The 20,318-nt window shown below is 41.1% G+C and overlaps 1 protein-coding gene across 3 annotated transcripts in view; it reads right to left on the reverse strand.

Moving 5' to 3' along the window:
• ZC3H6 (zinc finger CCCH-type containing 6) overlaps positions 1–20,305 on the reverse strand; it is a 31,404-nt gene extending 11,099 nt beyond the window's left edge. Inside the window, exons 1-6 of one of the 3 annotated variants that reach the window (XM_014962513.1) lie at positions 19,700–20,305; positions 18,268–18,432; positions 7,122–7,195; positions 5,401–5,526; positions 4,169–4,424; positions 1,586–1,707 (exon numbers count right to left, since the gene is read on the reverse strand). In XM_014962513.1, the coding sequence (XP_014817999.1) occupies positions 1,586–1,707; positions 4,169–4,424; positions 5,401–5,526; positions 7,122–7,133 (516 nt within the window). In that variant the 5' untranslated portion in view covers positions 7,134–7,195; positions 18,268–18,432; positions 19,700–20,305. Of the gene's footprint in view, positions 1–1,585; positions 1,708–4,168; positions 4,425–5,400; positions 5,527–7,014; positions 7,196–18,267; positions 18,433–19,699 lie in introns of all 3 variants that reach the window. The other 2 variants (XM_014962512.1, XM_014962511.1) reach the window with 2 other exon arrangements.
• Positions 20,306–20,318: the final 13 nt, after the last annotated feature.

The following is a 20,318-nucleotide window of genomic DNA, read 5'->3' on the forward strand; positions in this document are numbered from 1 at the left end:
GTGGTTGCCTCCTGATCTGATGATAAGAGGAGAGAGGCTTTTCAGATTTCCCATTTTCACAAAAATGAGCAGCAATCTGACTGCTGAGTAAGAGCTTCTGAAATGGAATGGATGGGTTCCTCCATGGTCATCACGCTGCATCAGGAGCACATCTGAGCACAGCACAGCAAGTATCCAGTCTCATTTCGATCAGCAGATTAAGCAACGTCACAAAACATTAACACTAAGAACAAGTCGTGGATTTTGTTGACATTGAGAAGAAATCTTTGAGCTAGAAATGCCACTCCTGGATGAGTTGAGATCCATTTTCTACTGCGAACACTTTAAATCCAGAGAAATATCAGCTGCTTCAGACAAAGCAGCTTTGAATCTAATAATTGATCCTCTTCAAGGTTAATGCAAATATCACATAAACATGATGCTCCAAGTCTCTTGGGAGCACTGCAAATCAGTGACCACCCCACACCACAAATCACTTGAAACAATGGCCTGAGGAAGGTTGAAATGCTCACACCATGGCCCTGAGAATCCCAGGGACGTTGCTGGCTGCATCTGTAGTCTCAGTGGTTACCCCACCACACCACACAGCTCAGCATCTGCATCACAGAATTCATTATTTTGCTGTAGCCAGAAGCCCAGCTTTTTATTTTCTGCCTCCCAGCTCTGCTGGGACCTGCCAGCAGCTGCCTCCTTACCTCCACCCTTCCCCAGGGCTTGGGAGATGGTGCTGTAGGACCAAGCATGCTCTGCAGCAAAGGAGGCATCCCAACAGCTCAAATGGCTGCCCTTTTCCCTATCACATGCAGGGCAGGGAAAGGAACATCTAATTGGGACCACCCAGGAGCCCCAGAGAGTTAGGCCAGCTGGAGAACACGGGGAAAAGTTAACGTGGCTGAATTAAACACCACCACGTTAGTAAGAAGCCAGCCGTGTCCACTCCTGAGAGCAGGAGGGAGAACCACAGGCATTTCGGTCCCAGTATACAGAACCAAATGTGATATGGCTTAAATAATGTATTTTAGCCATCCACTAATTATCAAATTTGTATTGTTTTTCATTTAAATGAAGACTGGAGTGAGAAATTTACAAATACTGTGGCAACACTGAACGCTGTTTTCTCTAATTCCTGTGCAAAGAATTACTAAATTGAAACCACGGAAATAGATACTTTCATTTCCACAGTCACAGCTATGGAAAGAGAAGGAAAATTCTTCAGGATTCAGATGAAAACTAGCAAAAGCTGTGAAGGTGTCCATTTTCTTTGCTGAAAAATCTGAGGTAAGCTGGTAGTAGCAAAACAACTTATTTCAGATACTTTTAACGTTGAAGTTCACGCACCATTCAAAGCCAAAGCTCAGAAACCACTTTCTGCTAGTTTTTTGTATTTCCAAGCAAAACAAGAAAATTATGTAGTAGCTGAAGTTATCAATTATAGTTCGCACATCAAGCATTGGAAAATTCTAGTAATTTTATATAGAAAAAAAATTTAAAGATATGTGTTTCTAAATAGTCTTCCGTTAAAGCAAAGCAATCAGTCATTTGAAACATTTACAATTGTTTCAAATTCAGTTTTAATTCCACATACCTCATGAAAGCCATCAGATCCTTTATTGCCCCCTCTTCCCCTTCCACGATCTTTACGCTTCAATTTCTTTTGCATTCCACGCCCTCGACCAACATTGTAGTTATTACCTCTTTGGGAAATACCTGAAAAACAACAACAACCTCTTTAAATGACCTCAGAAAGTAAAATTATTACCTAGGGACATCAAATACAGACAAATCTAACAAATTAAGTATCTACCTTTTTGCAGTCTGAATTCCTAAATACTAGCTTGAATCAGGAGCTGGCAAGTACAACTACACCAGCCAACTGTAATTCTGTGCAACTGCCTGCTCTTTGAAAAGCTCTTCCAATCAATAGCAGACAGACAAATTGAATGTAAAACCAATCTTGTTCAAAGTAGCTTCTCACAATTAGAAGTGCAGGCATGTTACTTCTAACCAACCCAAAAACTTGAAATTTTGTGCTGTTTGGTGACTTTCTGAGCACAGAACTAACCAGTACGAGTATTGTCACAACATGCAAGGAACCTGAGATCATAACCTAAGAAATATGACAGAACCACTTGGAATATAAAAAGTGTAATGGTAACTGGAAGCCTCAAGACATTAAATATCCAGCCAGCAGCATGATAAGTCATGATCTCAACTAAAGCCACCGAGTATCTGCTTTCTCACCAATTTAAAATGAAAGAAAACCACTTAAAAAGATCTGCAGACATCACATTGGCTTCAGGTGACAGCTACCCTGTGACAGCAAGGCTGATTATCTTCATCCTGCCCCTCTGCTCTGCCCTGGGGAGGCCCCAGCTGGAGCACTGGGACCAGTTCTGGGCTCCCCAGTTCCAGAAGGACAGGGAACTGCTGCAGAGGGGACAGCAGAGGCTACAAAGATGATGAGGGGCCTGGAGCATCTCCCTTACGAGGGGAGGCTCAGGGACTTGGGTCTTTTTAGTCTGGAGAAGACTGAGGGGGGATCTGATCAATGCTTATAAATCCTTAAAGGGAGGGTGTCAGGAGGATGGGGCCAGTCTTTTTTCAGTGGTGCCCAGGGACAGGACAAGAGGAAAGGGGCACAAACCTCAATATAAGAAGTTCCACCTAAACATGAGGAGGAATTTCTTTCCTGTGAGGGTGGCAGAGCACTGAAACAGCCTGCCCAGGGAGGTGGTGGAGTCTCTGTCTCAGAAGACATACAACACCTGCCTGGACATGTTCCTGTGCAACCTGCTGTGGGTGGCCCTGCTTTGGCAGGGGGTTGGACTAGATGATCTCCAGAGGTCCCTTCCTACCACGTATCATTCTGTGATTCTGTGTGTGATTCCGTGATTACACTGAAAATGCCTTGACTTCATCTCAGATGACTTGCAGACAGAGATTTTGAAGCAGTATTACCAAGCAGCACATGAAAAACCACTTTTTGTCTCAGCTACAAAGATTCTGCCAACCTTTGGCCAATTTACTTTATTGTGAACCAAAACAGAATACAATAAATCTTCACTGTAGGAAATGAAAGGCAGCTTACCACCTTTGTATAACAGACAGTATCTTCTGAAGAACTAGTAAGATATCCATACTGGCATACAAAACCCTGCTCAAATTTTGCCTGGCAGACAAACTTTTAGCCATGATAAAAGGGAGAAAATTTTGCAAACTGAACCAAGAGTTTCTGAAGTGAGAACTTGATCTCACAGGAAAGGGGACGAGAACAAGTTAAGTATTTCTAGATGGCAGATCAGGCTATCCCTGTCAATGGTACATGCAGCCTCTGTTGCCCAGCCTTCCCCACCCCATGCAGTAACAGAAGACACCTGGGGAATCTGAAGTCCCTGCACAACGCAGAGGCCCAGGATTTAAGCTGGCTCCATGAACTGCACCACAACGGCAAGGAAACCATCAGATACCAAATGAAAGGTGCAAACAAGAACGCTTGCGTAACTCGGTTTATATAAGCATGGAATGAAATAAGGGCAGCAGGACTCCCTCAGAAATACATTGCTTAAGAGGAACACTTTCTCACCAGCAATTTTATGCAAGCTTTGAATGCAAGAGAAGTTGTGAAAAGAAAAATAAAAGGATACTAGCATACTTGTTGGGCCAATTTTATACCAATAGAAGTATTCAGGCACCTATCAAAATTTCTAGATACTTAATTTTACTTTGTGTTGGGGGAGGGGGGTGGGAGGAGGGAAGCTCAGTAAATTATATTTTGGAATTGATGTATTTACACTCCTTCCCCGAAACAAGTTCCATCTCAGGCTTTCATAAACTACCACCAGAAAGCCACTTTACAGCCCTATGATTTCTTACTCAAACAGCTACGCAACAAAACTGGCTTTTTAATAGGGTTTTATTTCTTGATTACTATGTACGTATTACCCAACACTTGATCTTTTTCTTCAGTACAAACATCAGTGTGACAATATGATATTATTCCTTCAGGATGAAGAGCATTCTCACTTACTGATGGGAGACTGTAAGCTCACAGGAAAGCCACCACTGGCAGCTTCCTTCATTCAGCTCTTAAGACAAACATACAGAAATGATGCACAGTACAACTACTGCCATCACCCGTTACTACAGTTAATGATTCAAGTTATCTTACCTTTCTGGATCCCTTTCATCCCCTGTTTTTTCACTGGTTCTTTCAGGAATGGAGGTCCTAAATCAGTACTGGACGTCTCTTTAGCTTGCCTGTATTGTTTAAGCTGATCAGCAAAATCCTCATCCTTTTCTTCTTCATTATAATTACCAAAGTTTTCATCACTGTAATGACTATAGTCATCATAATCCTTACTTTTTATATTTTTTTTATGTTGCATTTTCTGTGAACTCATGTAATTTCCTGATACATGTCCATGCTGTAATGAAAGAAACAATTGGTTTTTACGCTGGTTTATTGTCATGCTGCCTACCAGATTTGCACAAACAAGAATCAGTAATACACAGTGAAAATCAGTTATTCAGTAAAAATTACTACTTTTCATTCTGAAGGCATCAACAATGGAAAAAAGACAAAAAAAAAAAGAACAGTATCAGCATCTCTACTCCAGAAAACTTTTCAATGGGGTTGACAAAACATTTTAACATATGCATTTCTAAGTGTCCTAAACGCTACTTCGATGAACTGTGATTAAAATAGATTTTTCCCTTCATGATCTCAAATTCTGACCATCTTGGATGCAGATGATGCAATCTGTCCTGTCTCTGTCAATCAGGATGAAATACTGCTTATGGCCGCTCCTAAGCCAGCACTGTCCCTTCTTCTCCCATTTCTGCAGACAGGATCTTCAGTTTGCTAATAAATTCCGCTGGCTTAGAGTTTTCTGGAATGGGTTCAGGCTAAAAGGAAAAGTCTCCTCTCCTCTGCAGTACCAGAGTTTCATCAAGCCTCTAGCTGCTCTATCACATCTGTAAAGATGCATTCTATTCCATGCAGTGGTCTCAGGAGGGCTATCGAGCTGCACAGACTGAGAAATCCCAGGACAAACTGAACCATCAGAAAGCAGAATCAACCCTTAGGTACTTAAAGGCAGCTTTTCATGAGGTGTTTCCTCTTAGTATAGCCTAAGTCCGATGCAGGCAATAATAAAGATATCTTACTTGTTGCCTGATGGAGGAAAAAATAGTCTCAGGCTTGTTTACACCACCTACATTCATGCCACAGATAATGCTTTACATTTGGAAATCTACCCAACCAGATGAGAACTAGATGCATTTCCTGCCCGAATGGGCACTGTGATCAAGTCAGCCTTCAAAAACTGCATCATTTACATTTGCATTTTTTAAATTACACCTAAACAAAGACATGAGAAATCAGTTAAAAAAAATTACTACCTGACTGAATGAAGAATCATAATCTCTGTATGAAGAGCTACTGCTCTTTTTATGTGGCCTTTCTGTACGCTCAATATCAGAATCATGGCTGTAGTCTGAACTGTCATCACTGGAAGGGGAATTATGCTGAAAAAAAAAAAAAAAGAAGGAAATAGCTCTCAGATATTGTTACATAATTCTCTGTGTAACTGTTCTGCTGTATATGTACTTAAAGGAAGCATTAGCCCAATAAATGAAAATATTTTCTTAATTCTCACAAGCCTCTGCTTCTGGAGGAAGCTAAAGAAAGCACATCCTTTGATGACCCACTCTTTTTATCACAGATCTGATCCGATGAGGCTTCAGAATGTAAATATTGAGGGCTATGTGGTTTCTCTGGGTTGTATCAGCCTCCTACGGGTCTCTCTGAGCCCTGCTTCTTTGTGCCGTAGCAGGGATGCTGCTGGAAGGCTAACAAATCTGGGAGATGGCTAGAACCTTGCACATGACCATAGAAATGATTAGCATCCTGTCATTTTCTGCCAGGAGAAAAATCAGCATTACTGCATTACAAGTGTGTTATCTACATGTATCTTTCTGCAGAAAATTTAGAGGGGAAACGATACAAGAATACTGTATTTCTGTGATTTTTAGAGAATTACAATTGGGTTTAATTTTCTATGTTAACATTTTGTGAATCCCTTGCATGTATTAAAGTTGATTAAAATATCTATTAGAAACACCTTAATTAACTTTACTGAAGAATTTATTTAACTAGCCTGAAATCTTTGCTTTCCCTAAATGAATTAGTACAAAAAGCGAAATTGTAAATTTACATTTTGCCTCTTACCCTAAAAAACTCTCACTCTCTATGGTTCAGCTACCATTACCATTGCCAGTGGCCAGTGAGGGACTTAAACTGCTGCTTAAATTTAAACAATTTAAGAAGTAGTTTAACACTTTGGCCTTCCATGTCAGAACTATCACAACCATTCACACTGACAAAGAGTAAAATGCTCTTAAATGTATTTTGTAAACTGTTATTAAAAGAAATATTGAAATGAATACATAGCCAATGAAGATGTATATCACCAATAACACAGCGAACACCCACAGTCTGATTTTTAATTTCTTTTAAATATAAACAGATGAAAACCAAGTTTATGAAAATCACCGTCCTAGGATTTATTTAAAAGACGGGTAGACGTGGTGCTTAGGGACACGAGTTAGTGGTGATTTTGGCAGTGTTGATGGTTAGACTCGATGATCTTAAAGGTCCCTTCCAACCTAGACGGTTCTATGATTCTATAAAATGCATTTAAGCAAAGCTAACAAGTATGTTTCCAAACTATCATTTGAAATGTGCTATGGCTGGATCAATTAATGATGCCTCTTACCCCGTATAAACTGTCACCGAATACGTAAATATGCACTTTCACGTGTTGAAATCTATTTAAACAAATTCTTTAATATTGAAATGCACTGGTAAGACAGAAATCTCAACAATTCCATTCCAAAGACTGCCTAAATAGCAATAAAATCGTTTTAGATTTCTTCTTCGATTCCCTGGATCCTTGTCTGAACCTGGAAACCTGGAATTAAACACCTCAACTATTTTGGGTTGTATTTCCTAACCTTATGCTTATCCCGTCTTCTCCTCTTTGATTTTTTCTTTTCTTTCTCTTTTTTGCGTTTCTTCCGTGATTTTCTATGTCCTTTTTCATTTTTCTGTTTATCATCACCTTTTGTACCATGTTCTTTCACATCTTCGTACGCTGCATCATCTATTTCACCATCTTCAAGCTCTCCATCTTCTCTGTAGGAGGAAAAATATCAATACAATAAAATTACTTGTTATTATCTATCTCATCTGTCCAATAACAGAATAAAAAAAAAAACCTACACCCAGTATTTCTTTCCACCAGTTACATTTTTATACATGTGCATACACTTTTTAATACATGAAACACCCCAAGAACTACTAGGATTTTAGAATTTTCTTTTAAAGCTAAACAAAAATGGAATGGAGGCCATTAAATGCCCTTGAATTATACTGCAAAATTAAGAAGCTTTAAAACTATGTATTTTTTTTTACTTCTCAGCACAAAGATCTTCTCTGCTTATATAGTTTTCTCTAACCTAGATTAAGAAAAACCCTGCTTCAATATATAGCACTCTGTTGCCCTCAAACCTTTAGTTATTATTTCTAGAAATAAAATACTTCTGCTACAACGCTATTACATGCCTTGATGTTGCTGTATTTCAGAACTGATGTGGTCAAAATTAAAGACAATTAAAGCTCCCTGAAAACTATACAGTTAAAGAGTAGCAATAATGCAAACAAGCACTTAGGCACTGCAGGAAAAACAATGCATAGTAATACAAACATGTTTCCTTCAACACACCAGCTCTTGGATCTAAAGAGAGGTCTGTAGCATCTAGGATGTAATGGCCAAAGTCATGAGCAATTCCAAAAAGAAGAAATAATTTAGTGGTTACGTGGATTCTTCAAAAGAAATTAGTAGTAGTAGCTGACAAGAAAGGAGTAGTTAACATTTGAATTTCATTTGCTAGAATCTAAAAACTGACAGAAACAAGACATCTGATGATGCTATTTTTCTAAGCTGCCCAGGAGAGTTTTTTCTTTTTAAAATTTGTAACGTTGAGTTTTGTAGGGGGTTGGTTCCTACAATAAATATTGTAAGTGGAACAACGTGCATGTGAATATAAGTTCTGCGTATGAATGCAATTCTCAAGACCTCAAATTGGAATAGCACCAAAGGATGATTTAAAAAAACAAAACCTAACACAAAATTTAAGTGCTTTTACACTGCGGGCTTTAAGCGCTTGTACACTAAGTAACAGAAAGGCTCATGCTTATCTCCATCACTAGTGGAAAAAAAGTATCTATGATTACGTAAGGCTTTATTTAAACTTTTGTCTACTGACCCGAACAATAACAATTCCGAATGTATTTTGCCAAGAAAGAAACACTTTGACAACACACCAGCTAACCCATTTCCCTTCCCTATGTCAGACACACTGCTGAAGCAACCTCAACCCCCCTTCTACTATTCGGCATTGGCTGGGTTTCGTTTGTGGAATTAACTGCTTTTTAACATTGGTAATTGGCGTTATATAATTATTTCTACATCACCACTGCTTCAGAAATTCAGCCTTTACAGGCATCATGGAACCTTACAGAAACTCAGTCCTGAATTTCCATATGGAGATTGCATGCAAATACCATCAGTCCTATGGGGTCTGAAACCCTCACTCTATGAATGCACCAGACGGTGGGAGCAGCAAGGGGACAAGCCTGTAAATACTAGAAAACTATATCTAAAAAACCAAAAAACCCCAAAAACCAAGACCAAACTAGTGCTGCAGGCAGTAGAAGGTACTGGGACAGAAGTAGTAATTAGGACTAAATTGCCTTACAATTTGTCCACCTTGGTCCTGTATTCACAATGCCTTAACTAACTCCGTCTCCTTCAAGGGACTGTGAATAGTAGGAAATGGGCAAGAACTCATCAGGAGGGGAGAGACCTGCGCCTCCACCGTGAAAAAACAGTGGTTAAGAAGTTGGAAGCAACACAAAGTTCTAACTTCTAAGGGGAGTAAATGAATGGGCCAGGGAGAAGAAAACTGGAAGCAACACAAAGTTCTAACTTTTTGTAAGAGGAGTAAATGAATGGGCCAGGGAGAAGAAAAGGGGAGGTGACATGACAGCTGTACTGTCACCTTATATGTTCTGGAAATTCTTAGAACTAAACCAAACGAGAAAACCTCCAAGAAACCACCACCAAGATATGATTATAGATCACTAACCAGCCACAGCCAAAAAATGTAAGGAAAAAATAAAAACATATTCAGAGAGTAAATCATGCTTGACCAATCTGATAGCCTTCTATGATGGTGTAACTGGATGGCTGGATGAGGGGAGAGCAGCAGATGTCATCCACCTTGACTTCAGCAAGGCTTTTGACACTGTCTCCCATAACATCCTCATTAGGAAACTGAGCAAGTGTGGGCTGGATGAGGGGGCAGTGAGTGCATTGAGTCCTGGCTGTGTGACAGGACTCAGAGGGTTGTCACTAATGGAGCAGGGTTGAGTTGGAGGCCTGTAACCAGCGGTGTCCCCCAGGGGTCAATACCCGGTCCAGTTTTGTTCAACATATTCATCAGTGACCTGGATGAGGGGACAGAGTGTGTCCTCAGCAAGTTCGCTGATGGTACCAAACTGGGAGGGCTGGCCGACACTCCAGAGGGCTGTGCTGCCATCCAGCAGGACCTGGACAGGCTGGAGAGCTGGGCAGAGAAGAACCTCATGAGGTTCACCAAGGGCAAGTGTAGGGTCCTGCCCCTGGGGAGGAAGAGCCCCAGGCACCAGTAGAGGTGAGGGGTGGACCTGCTGGAAAGCACTTCTCAGGAGAAGGATCTGGGGGTCCTGGTGGACAGTAACCTATCCATGAGGCAGCAATGGGCCCTTGTGGCCAAGAGGCCAATGGGATCCTGGGGTGCAGAGGGAAGAGTGTGGCCAGGAGGTGGAGGGAGGTCATTCTCCCCCTCTGCTCTGCACTGGGGAGGCCACAACTGGAATCCTTCCATAATTCCATTATTATTGACTTGCATAAAGGCTTTGCACAAAAAGCTAAGGAAATGCATGCATTTCAAGGTACCACCTCTTCACCTTTCATTCTCAACTAGTGGTGGGACCCTACAGCATATCTACAGCAACTGTGAAACTTTCCTGTCATCTCGTGGAAGCCCACTGCGACCACATAAAGACAAGGTACACACATGCCAGCCTCATGAAAATGCTTTGCTGTATTACATGATTGAGAAGGGAACTCGAAGACCATTTCTAAGCAATGCACAAGGGCAACTACTCTATGGAGTGGTTGAAAAAAATGCTACAGAATATGGGAGAAAATAACTTAGATAAGTACTGCAGATAGTTTTGGTTTGCCAAGTAGCATGAAGTAGCAGGATGGAAAAGAAGGAAAGTTCGTAAGAAGCTTTCAAATGTCAGAACATTACAAAGTTGGCATAAAAAGATTTAATCTGATTAGAAGATTCTGCTGTGGAAGAACTGAAAAGACCAGCACTGATGGGCAGTAAAACCAAGCAAGTAGCTAGTGGACCTTTAGGACTGTGAAAGACAGCAGCAGCCACAGAAAAGGACTGGATAAATGCACAGAAAACAAGCGCATTAAAGGCCTGGCTGTCCAACCAAATATGACTATGGGTGTTAGAAAAAACAATGAACTTCCTAAGTCAACTTAGACAGAAGGTAAGAAAAACTGCTCAATTCCTACATCTTAAGTTTAGCTATTGTCACTGGTTTTGCTTATGACCATCAACATTTACTTGGACACATCTTGAAAAGGACGTTATTTTTTACTGCTAATACAAAACAACAGGAAGCTATGAAGTCAAACTCAGCTTTTGAACAAGTAACAGAAATTAATAATAATAAAGGTATGCACGCTACCGAGTGGGCACCAAATGCGAAGTAGAGAGGCAGTTTCAGAACCCATTTTTGTGATTTTTACACGGTGCTCACAGGGATCTGCCCACAGACAATCCTCACACTGCCTCGTGAAGGACAACGTAACACCAAGATACTCTCATACTTAAAAAGAGATAAAAGATCTTCAGAATCTGGACACCAGTCATAAAATAAACCCTGTCTTCAAACACCACAGTGACTATTATCTCCAGCACTCCCTGACAAATTCTGAAGTACATCATAAAATATCCCAAGCAGGCATTTGTCACATCTTTCCAGGAGGCACTTGATTAATAAAGTGCGCCTGATGAAATGCAAATATTTATGAAATACCTGCAGCTATTAGAAAAAACAGTATTTCATCTTTTGACAACGTGAGCTAAAGTCACTCTCTCAAGGATGTCTACTGAAAATGCTCTTTGGGAAATAAGGTATTTACCATTTACCAGTTCCTTTGGAAACTGCTGCCACATATTTACACTTCTGGGATGCATCCAGGACTTGGATAACTTTCTAGGCAAAACAATCAGGCAGAATCTCAGTAATAGTATCCTCTGGATTGCATTTCAAAGGTAAAATTACAAAAGTCCTCTAATCCCCAGATGCCTAAATTCTTTCCACTACATCCTACAATTTTCCAAGCATTGAATGTCGAGGTGTTTTAAAAAAAACAAAACACTGGATAAATACAATTTGAAAATACAACGGTAAAAAAAATGTGTAATTTCTTGGAAATAATTTAATTATGCTTCAAAAAAACTTTAAATGAAATGATAGGGCAGAAATTACCTTCCAATTTATAGGCTTTTTTTCTCTCCATTTAAAATGGAGCTGTACACCAGAAGGCAAGTGCAGAACCTATCACTTTTAGAAGTTCAATTCCTAAATTCCAGAGTTGGCTGTAACAAGCAGCTTTTGGGAAGGGCTTTCAGCAATATGAACCAAAACTACCTCCTTTTCCACTATGAGTAATAAAAGTCAACAAACAGATGTGGTCTGGAAAAAAAACAGAGCTAGCAGATGATTTTCTAGGAAATGGGTCGGAGTCTTAGGTTGCTTTCCCATTGGCAGCATCTACACCAAACAGATCAGAACACTGATCTAAATAAAAAGAGTGAATACAAACTTCTGTTTTGCAAAGTACAGCTTCTTGCTTCCAGAGTACTTTAGTATGCTTCTATTATTGCTGGAAATGCCTGAAAAAAAGCCCAACATTTTCTTAATCTAGAAAAGCAAGTATAATTTTGTTGTCTTTTTCAAGATTCACTTCTCTTTCAACCATCCCACCCCACAAAACAATACACCACAAAAACAACCTTCACTGAAAGAATGCCAGCAAGCTGGGGGGGGAACAGTTTATACACAACGCATACCTTGAGAGTCAAAAAGACACCCTCTGTGCTGACAGAACAGACACTGGCAATTTTTAACTTTTGCCATGTGTGATTTTCTTCAATTCTGTATCTGTATTTGCAAAGGCTGAACTAAATCTGATGCATCTTCAGATTAACAGCAATTAATCCCTGACCTATTCCAGCGCAGACCTGCAGTATAAAATTCTGGCACAGAAAGCAGCAGCAGAGGTTAACTCTCCTCTCACCAGAGATCTCAGCTAGTATTACCAAGCCCTTCCCAGCCTAGTGCATTTAAAGTCCTTTTGGAAGAGAAACAAAAGCGTCTTCATTAAATACCCAGTTTAAATTGCTTAGAGGTGTTTGGCTATGGCAGCCTGACCTATTGGAACTCCTTCATGAAGAGCCCTGGATGACTTGAATGATTAAAACAAACTGCCATATGGTACTACTATTTCCTCATAACCCATGGGACAGCAAATGCAATCTTGCCATCCAGAACACAGGAGACAGAAAATTACCATCACCTAGCACACTGACTGTGATCAGGCCCTGTACTAGAACTAGGTACACACAAAAAAAACCTTGGTTCAACTCCAAATAGGAGAGAAAGAACTAAAATCAGTGATGGATCACTCCCTTCTCCACAATCTCCAAATACACGGAGCTTGATGGCTATGTGAAAACAAAATCATCAAGTGCTTTCACTGTCCCAAGAGTATTTCTAGAGCACCTCCAAAATGGATTAGAAAGGCACAGAAGCCACATTATTTTTCAGGGAGAATCGGTTTGGTGAAATCACTGAAATAGCAATTATGCAAATATTTGGTTAGGGAAAACAGAAATCCACACAAAGTAACTCACCATTACTCTAGTGTATACAGTTTCATTTCTGACATTCAAACTCGGCTTTAACTTACCGTTCTGGCCCTTAGTCCAAGTCGTTTTTAAAAATAGCATTCTTTATGTTCCAAAGAAGATTTACAACTTAAGCTCCTTAAGTCCAAGATACAAAAACAAGATGCATTTTCTCAGTACACTGACAATTGTAGCTATGAAATATTTTAAGAAAATTAAAAGGGCTTTCCCTGCGGGACTGTTTTTCCAATCTTCCTAACAGAAGTACTTAGCATACTTGCAAATACAGCTGGTGCTACAGGAGAATCATACTTCTGTATGTTTTAAGAACTTATATGAACAAAATTGTACAACCTAAATGTGAATCTTTATCATTAAACATTCCTTTCTGTTCATTTTTGGTAGGTTTGCTTCACAGACAAGAAAAGGTCTCATTTAAAACTAATTACATTTTGTTTACAATATGATGCTTTTGACTTTATTTATTAAAATGAGCCTTAAAGAGAATATAAATAGCCAAAAGCTTCTGAAAGCATTACCAAGAATAGAAAAAGTAAATAGTAGATAAAAACTAAAGGCTGCAAACACCTTTTTACTTCTTGTACGCAGAGATTTGATGTAGAGAAAAGATGAAGTAACAAGAATACAGACTTTATAGATGGGCATAACTCTAACACATTAAGTAATTATTTTTAAGCAGCTACTCATTTCTGGTGATAAATGAGTATTACTGTCCAAAAATAAAAATCTATTTCTTCCTAAAGTGAGTGCATGGTTAAACCTTAACCTCTTTGTTCTGTGATCAGTTCTAGAAGAGACAGGCTACCAGAAGGCATTCAGATGTCCAAAACCTCTTCTTCTCATACAGAAGCAGTACGTTAACAGCCCTTAATTTACAGGGGCTGATAACAGCATCATACCTGTTCTGCTGACCTCAGAATATCTGTGCTAAGGACACAGAATGCAGGGGAGAGAGTTGAAACTGATGGGAAACTACCTGAGTGTTTTTGACACCAGTCAAGACTCATTTAGTGAAAAAGCCTTACATCACTCCTGGATATTACTTCTCCTTAATTTCCTTTGGGCATGTTTTCCTTACTATCTCAAACTAGATTTCTCCGCCAACCCCTCTACTCTAGCTCCTCATACACTCCTGCTGCTTCAAATAACCCTCCTGCACATATTTTCCACATCCAATGCATCCAAAAAACATGGTGCTGTGCAGCACTTGAGATGGCACAGATGTACCCAGCTATCACGTCTCATCATTACGTGCTTATTTTCTGTCCTGTTCAATACCATGAGATGAACCCACAATACTCTCGTAAGATTTTGTTTTTATAAAATTATGAAGGGCACTGTACCTCAGATGCAGCTCAATGGCGTGAAAATTACATGTCAAAACCAAGATCTTAGAGGGCTAAAATTCACTAAATGAATTTGTCATAGCTCACTGCTAGACTGCAGAATTTATTAATGAATAAGGAAAAGAAGTACAAAAGTAGAAAGTGCTGTTGCAGTTAACACAACAAGCCACTGTCTAACTAGAACTGGCACTGGCTTCTTTGACAATAGTATACAGGTCACTTAGGGTACTTTTCAGCTGCCCATAGTTTTGCCCACTCCGCAAATGTAAAGTTATTTTACTCTACAGCCAGGCAGTGAAACTGCATCATGAAAAGTTACAGACCAGATTGCTTGGGAGTTTTAACCTCTGCTTTGCTTTTAACTGCAGGGCTGGCTTGAACAGATACTGTGTTCCCATAAAATGGGGGAAGGAAGTGAGAAAGACAGCAGTGAGGCATGACAAAAACCAGTTTCCTGTGGTGGTACTGGAGGCCAACGAGCAACTTTTGGAAAGCCCACTTTCTCACCCTGCCACCTAACCATCTTCAGTCCTTGGGGTTTAATATTGGAGAAGAAATTACAGAAATTCACACGGGCCCCAGGAGGACAAGGAGTAACAGCGACCTAGCCAGCTGCATTTTTGCCACTCCTCCAACGTTTGCTAGATGGCAAACGAGCCTTGTTTGCCCAGAGGGCATGTTTGGGAGTGATTATCTCCTCACTTCCTAGTTTCCTAATGTCAAAGAAAGTTTTGAAATCATGCTCAAAAGCAATAAAGCGCTACAAGGCTGCATTCAGTCATCACAAAACCTGAACTTAACATGGACACATTTCCTCAGTGATTAACTACTACTGAAAAAAAAATAATCGCTAAAAACAGCTGTAAGTAAATATTTTCAAACCGAATTATGCACGTGTGGACACAGGACACATTAAAGCACCAGATGGAATAAAAGAGACGCATTTAAGTCATGGAGTTTAACTAAAGATAGATGGAAGCCTTATGGCAAGGGAAATTGGGAGAGCAGTCGGGCTGGACAACAGCAGCTGCAGGTTAGAGGAGATCTTTAGCCCTTGTGCTCCACAAATGCTTCCCTGATCTGCAACGCCCTAGTGCTTCATGGAGCTGAGAAGCCACGTGGATGGAGACAAGGCACAGACAAAGCCACTTGCAACATCACGTTGACTAAGCAGTAACGGAGAAGATGTACAAGTGAGGCACGTAATACAGATTGCAATTTGCTGTTACTCCTCTTGGTCACAACCCGCCACTTGCACTCTTCCCTTTACTTGCCCCTGGCTGTAATTTAGCAGAGCAGGTCTCCATTACAGTCAACCAGACAGACCTGTCAGAGCAGCAGAGCGTAAATCATGCCCATCAAGGACAGGACTGCAAAACCGGTACATGGGAAGGGAGCGGGCAATTCCTAAGACAGCTGGAAGAAGAAACTGGGAAAATAAAATAAAAACAGAGGGGTGGCTGGGTGAAGTCTCTAGTCACCTGGCTCATCTGGACTTACACCAGGGACACATAGCTGGTAAAGGAGAGGCTTTGGAAGAGCAGCACCACAGCTACAAGTGGGCAGACTCTCATAATCAACACTTCAGCTACGCTTTCTAGAACTCAAACCAATTGATCTATCTGGAATAAGAAAGTGACTGTACCAACATCCTTCTAAAATGTAAAAATTATATCACACAGATAATGAAAAAGTGTACAGCGAGGATTAGCACGGTTCCTGGGAAAAGGAACCTGAAATGCAACAGACAAGCCCAGCTTAGAAATGGCATTTCCAAACACCCTCTGCAAAATCAGGACAATTTTCTAAAGAAAGTTCACAGGCCACTCAGGTATCTGTTGCAAAGCTCTCCCTCTAATGTAGAATTCCCTTTATTGTACGATGAGCTCACAGAAAAGGGCCTGATACTCAACTTGCAATGCAAGTCATAAGACCGTGCTGGTTACAGAAGCATTACGTGCACCTCCGCGATCTGTGAGTTAGCATCTCAATGTTCAGACCTATCACTAGGTCACGGCTATTTTTACAGCAGATAATGGTATAAGAAATCTCCAAGTCTGGAGATCAAATGACTGGAAAGCAGAGAGCGCCAACAGAAAGCATCAATACCGACCTAACGTTTCAGATTTTAAAAATAAATGAGCTCCAAGTTATTTTCTAAAGTTCCTGGTAACTGTAAATCTGGCACCAGTTTCAAATGCAGAACGAACTGGAGCAAACAAGCCCTTCTCACGCCTGTAACAGCTCACTATTAGACAGAAAATCAAACTCCACAGAAGCCTGCATGAGGACTGACTTATTTTATATTTGTGACAAGTGTTTAGTTCTTCTCTTAGGCACATTCATCTACTGCATTACATATAGGTGGTACAATCTCCACCAAATAGTTTAAGAGAAACACGAAGCACTCAGTCCTGCAGATGATGGTAGCAGCAATCGCAAACTATTGCAAGTAATCAGGTAATCAGACCTTGCTGACCTCCAGAAGAGAGCCATAATTTGCACATACAGCTGTTTATATAGTGGGGCTCCTTTCTGAGAGTTACACTGTTCTTTCCAACAGTCTCACCTTCCTGATGGCAAGGGGGAGGTGTGTTTGTGTATACTCCACAAGGATTTTGCTTTTGTGTATTTATTTGCTTTAACTGAGTTTGCCTGCACCCTGCCTCTGACTTCTTTCTTCCCCTATTAAGGACTTCCTACGTAACAAGCAATCCTTAATAAAACTCAATCTTACAGGAAAAACTTTAAAAGGCAACCGTTCTCTGTGTGTATGAAGTCTCAACTACTTCACCAAAGATAACATCTCCACAATGAGTTAAGTAAAAATATTTAAAGAATGAAAAACCTTCCTCGCTTAATCAGGTGCCTCATCTATAAACCAAGAAAACAAAGACTTTGGATTCAAACAACCTTCCTTCCAGCTTAGAATATTCAAAGCGTGGCCAGACAAGGTTTTTTTAGTATTTTTTACTCCTCAAAAACACTAACCAAATTCTTCATAATTCTACAGATCAGTTCAAAAACAACCTAATAAATGTTAACAGAAATGCTATTAATCTATGCTGCACAAATCTGTTAAATGTTTTCAGCAGCTTCCTACTATGGGCTGTACCTAAAGTAAACTAGTCCTACTGAGCTACCAACACAGTAAAAAATTCCTTGCAAGATAAAACGTAGTGAAACTAGACATGTTAATTTTAAAACACCAAACTAGTTAAGACAGTGAGACTCCAAGGTAACTCAGAATATGAGCAGTCCAGATACTTGCATCTTTTCTGTGGAACTTTAAACTGGCTTTTCAACTGGCTACAATGGAGACTGGACAAAATCAATTCAGTACTAAAAATATTGACAGTTAAAGCTGTGCTGGCTCTCCCCTTGGCAGTCCATCATGTTTCCTGTGGACAGAAAGACCCTTCACTTTAGGCCTTCCCAGTCACCAGCTGGTAGGGAAGTATTTATAAATTTCCAAAGATTAAAATATTACAATTTGACAGGATTACATTTGCACATCTAATATAATACAAAGACTTATATTTGGGGCTTTTTTTTTTTTTAACAATGCCCTAGGTGTATTAAGAATTTACTTTACTGTACATGTCTCCTACCAGAGGGGAGCAGAAGTTTTGTACAAGTCTTGTTTACAGAAAGTATTAACAGATAAATGTGCTTATTGTTAAGTCTTCTGCTCTTCTGAAAGCAAAATATTATAAAGCAATGTTTCTAAATTAAGCTGTATTAAAAGTACATTAGACTATTAGAGAGTACTTATTTATTCTATTTTATAATTTACCAGTGTAACAACAGGCGTACTGGTGAGAACAGCTGGATAGAGGAACTCTACTTGTCAACATCACACGAGTAACTCCAAGTTAGAAAAACTATGCTTCCAGCAGAACAGTGGGTAACTTGGGCTCGTCCTCAAGGAGGACTTTAAAACACGAAGTATTTTCAATCCCTGAAACAGTAAAAAGTCACAGACTTACTAACTCCAGCAACTCTTACACACTTTGCCTGCTACTGCTGCAGTTTTAGTAAGTAGTTATGCCATATCTTCAGCAATCCCAGAGGATTACTAGTTTGCTTTTTACACAGCACTCTTTTAGGAACATAACAGCATAACACAGTTTACGCTATTTCACAATTAAAAGCTGGAAGGTAAAAACAAGAATCAGCAGCTCTGCGGTCTGCCCTGAACCTGTCGCTAAATCACTGCACCATTTTTGGACCAGTCAGTCAGTTCATGCGGCCCTCCACTTCCCAATTTGTAACACAGAACTAGTGACTCTTTCACCAGTGAGGGAACTGTTACGTTACTCACAAGCCCTTTTTTCCCCCCCCAGTGTTTTTCAGTCCTCTGAAGCAAGTACCAAGCATGGTTGTGGAGCTGTGTGGGGAGGACAGGCTGAAGCCCAGCTGTCGAAAACCAGCATTTTTAACTCCCGCACTTGTGTCACAAATGCTCTGAGTAGATGTAGGCTGAAGGACGGGTAGCTGTCACCCTGGCATAATATTTTTGGAACTAGTTAGGAAGACCACGGCTGCCTGGAGAAAGGATTTGAATTTCCAGCAGCTGCAGGAGAGAAAGGGAGGGAGGAACAGAGGTCCTTTCACCAGGAAGAGGACTCTTGTTTTCTGCGCATGGGGATTGAGAGGTGGCAAAGATAACGTCAGTCAGACCTTAATCTGCATAAAAAAAGATTCAGTTAAATGTGTAAGGTGTAATCTGGCAAGAAAATGACGTTAAATATGGATCTAGTGAAAGATTCTTGTATAAACAAAAACAACAAAAAAAATAATAATCCAACTCAAAGCACCCTTTCCTACCTCACTAGCAACGCCAGGGCAAGGGAGAAAAAGAACAATGGTGACATTCAACAGACACCCGCTGGAAAGTGCAATTTATGGAAAGAAATGGAAAACAGTCCCCCTTCCCAGCCAGAATAAATAAATGAAGATGTAAAATGCATGCATTCAAAAAAATAAAACCCTACTAATAATGCACTTCTAATCAAGTGACACTCCCCCTCCCCTCCTTGCATTCCCCCACCACCACCCCAGTTCTCACCCCGCTCTTCCAAGCCTGAAGGTGACCTGCCCCCACAAAAACATCGTTAACCCCCTAGGCACATTAACACACAGCATCATCATCATTATCAGCATCAGCATCATCCCACTAGTATCACCATTATGAGAAGCGGAGAGAGAGAAGAATGTTACTCGACCTTTCGTCCCCTGCATGTTGCCTGTCAGAGTCGGGCATGTTTGGGTCAAGAACTGGGTTTGGGGGTTTGGAGAACAGGCTTTCAAAGGCCATTGTGCTGGCTGTGGTGTGGTGAGGAGGAGGGAGGTGGAGGAAGGCAGGACACTGCCGCTGCCCGTGGTGCGGAGGGAGGAGGAGGAGGTGGCGGCGGCGGCGGCGCGCACAGCCGCTCTGGGGGCGGCTCGGTGAGGAGGAGGGTCGGGTCCCTCAGTGAGGAGAGATGATGAAGGTTTCACTCACGGTTACTTAGTAAGACACTAACGGGCACTCAGTGCAGGGCGAGGCTGCACAGGCTGAGCCCGGCCGCCCCCCGCGGGCAGGAGGAGGAGGAGGCGGCAGCGGCGGCGGCTCGGAGGAGCAGGCCCGGGGCACAGGAGAACGAGAGGACACACACACACGGGGGAAGGGAGGTGCTGGTGGCCGGAGATGGCTGCCCTAATTCTTCCTTACAAACATGGCGCCCGCTCGAGGCACTCTCACAAAATGGCGGCGGCGGCGGCGGCTGAGGAGGAGCAGGAGAACGGCGGCAGCGGCGACCTCCGGCGCTGGCCCCCAGCTCGCTCAGCGGCCGCGGCCCGCAC

The sequence above is a fragment of the Calidris pugnax genome, unplaced genomic scaffold (assembly GCF_001431845.1).
Source record: "Calidris pugnax isolate Ruff unplaced genomic scaffold, ASM143184v1 scaffold147, whole genome shotgun sequence".
Lineage (NCBI taxonomy): Eukaryota > Metazoa > Chordata > Aves > Charadriiformes > Scolopacidae > Calidris > Calidris pugnax.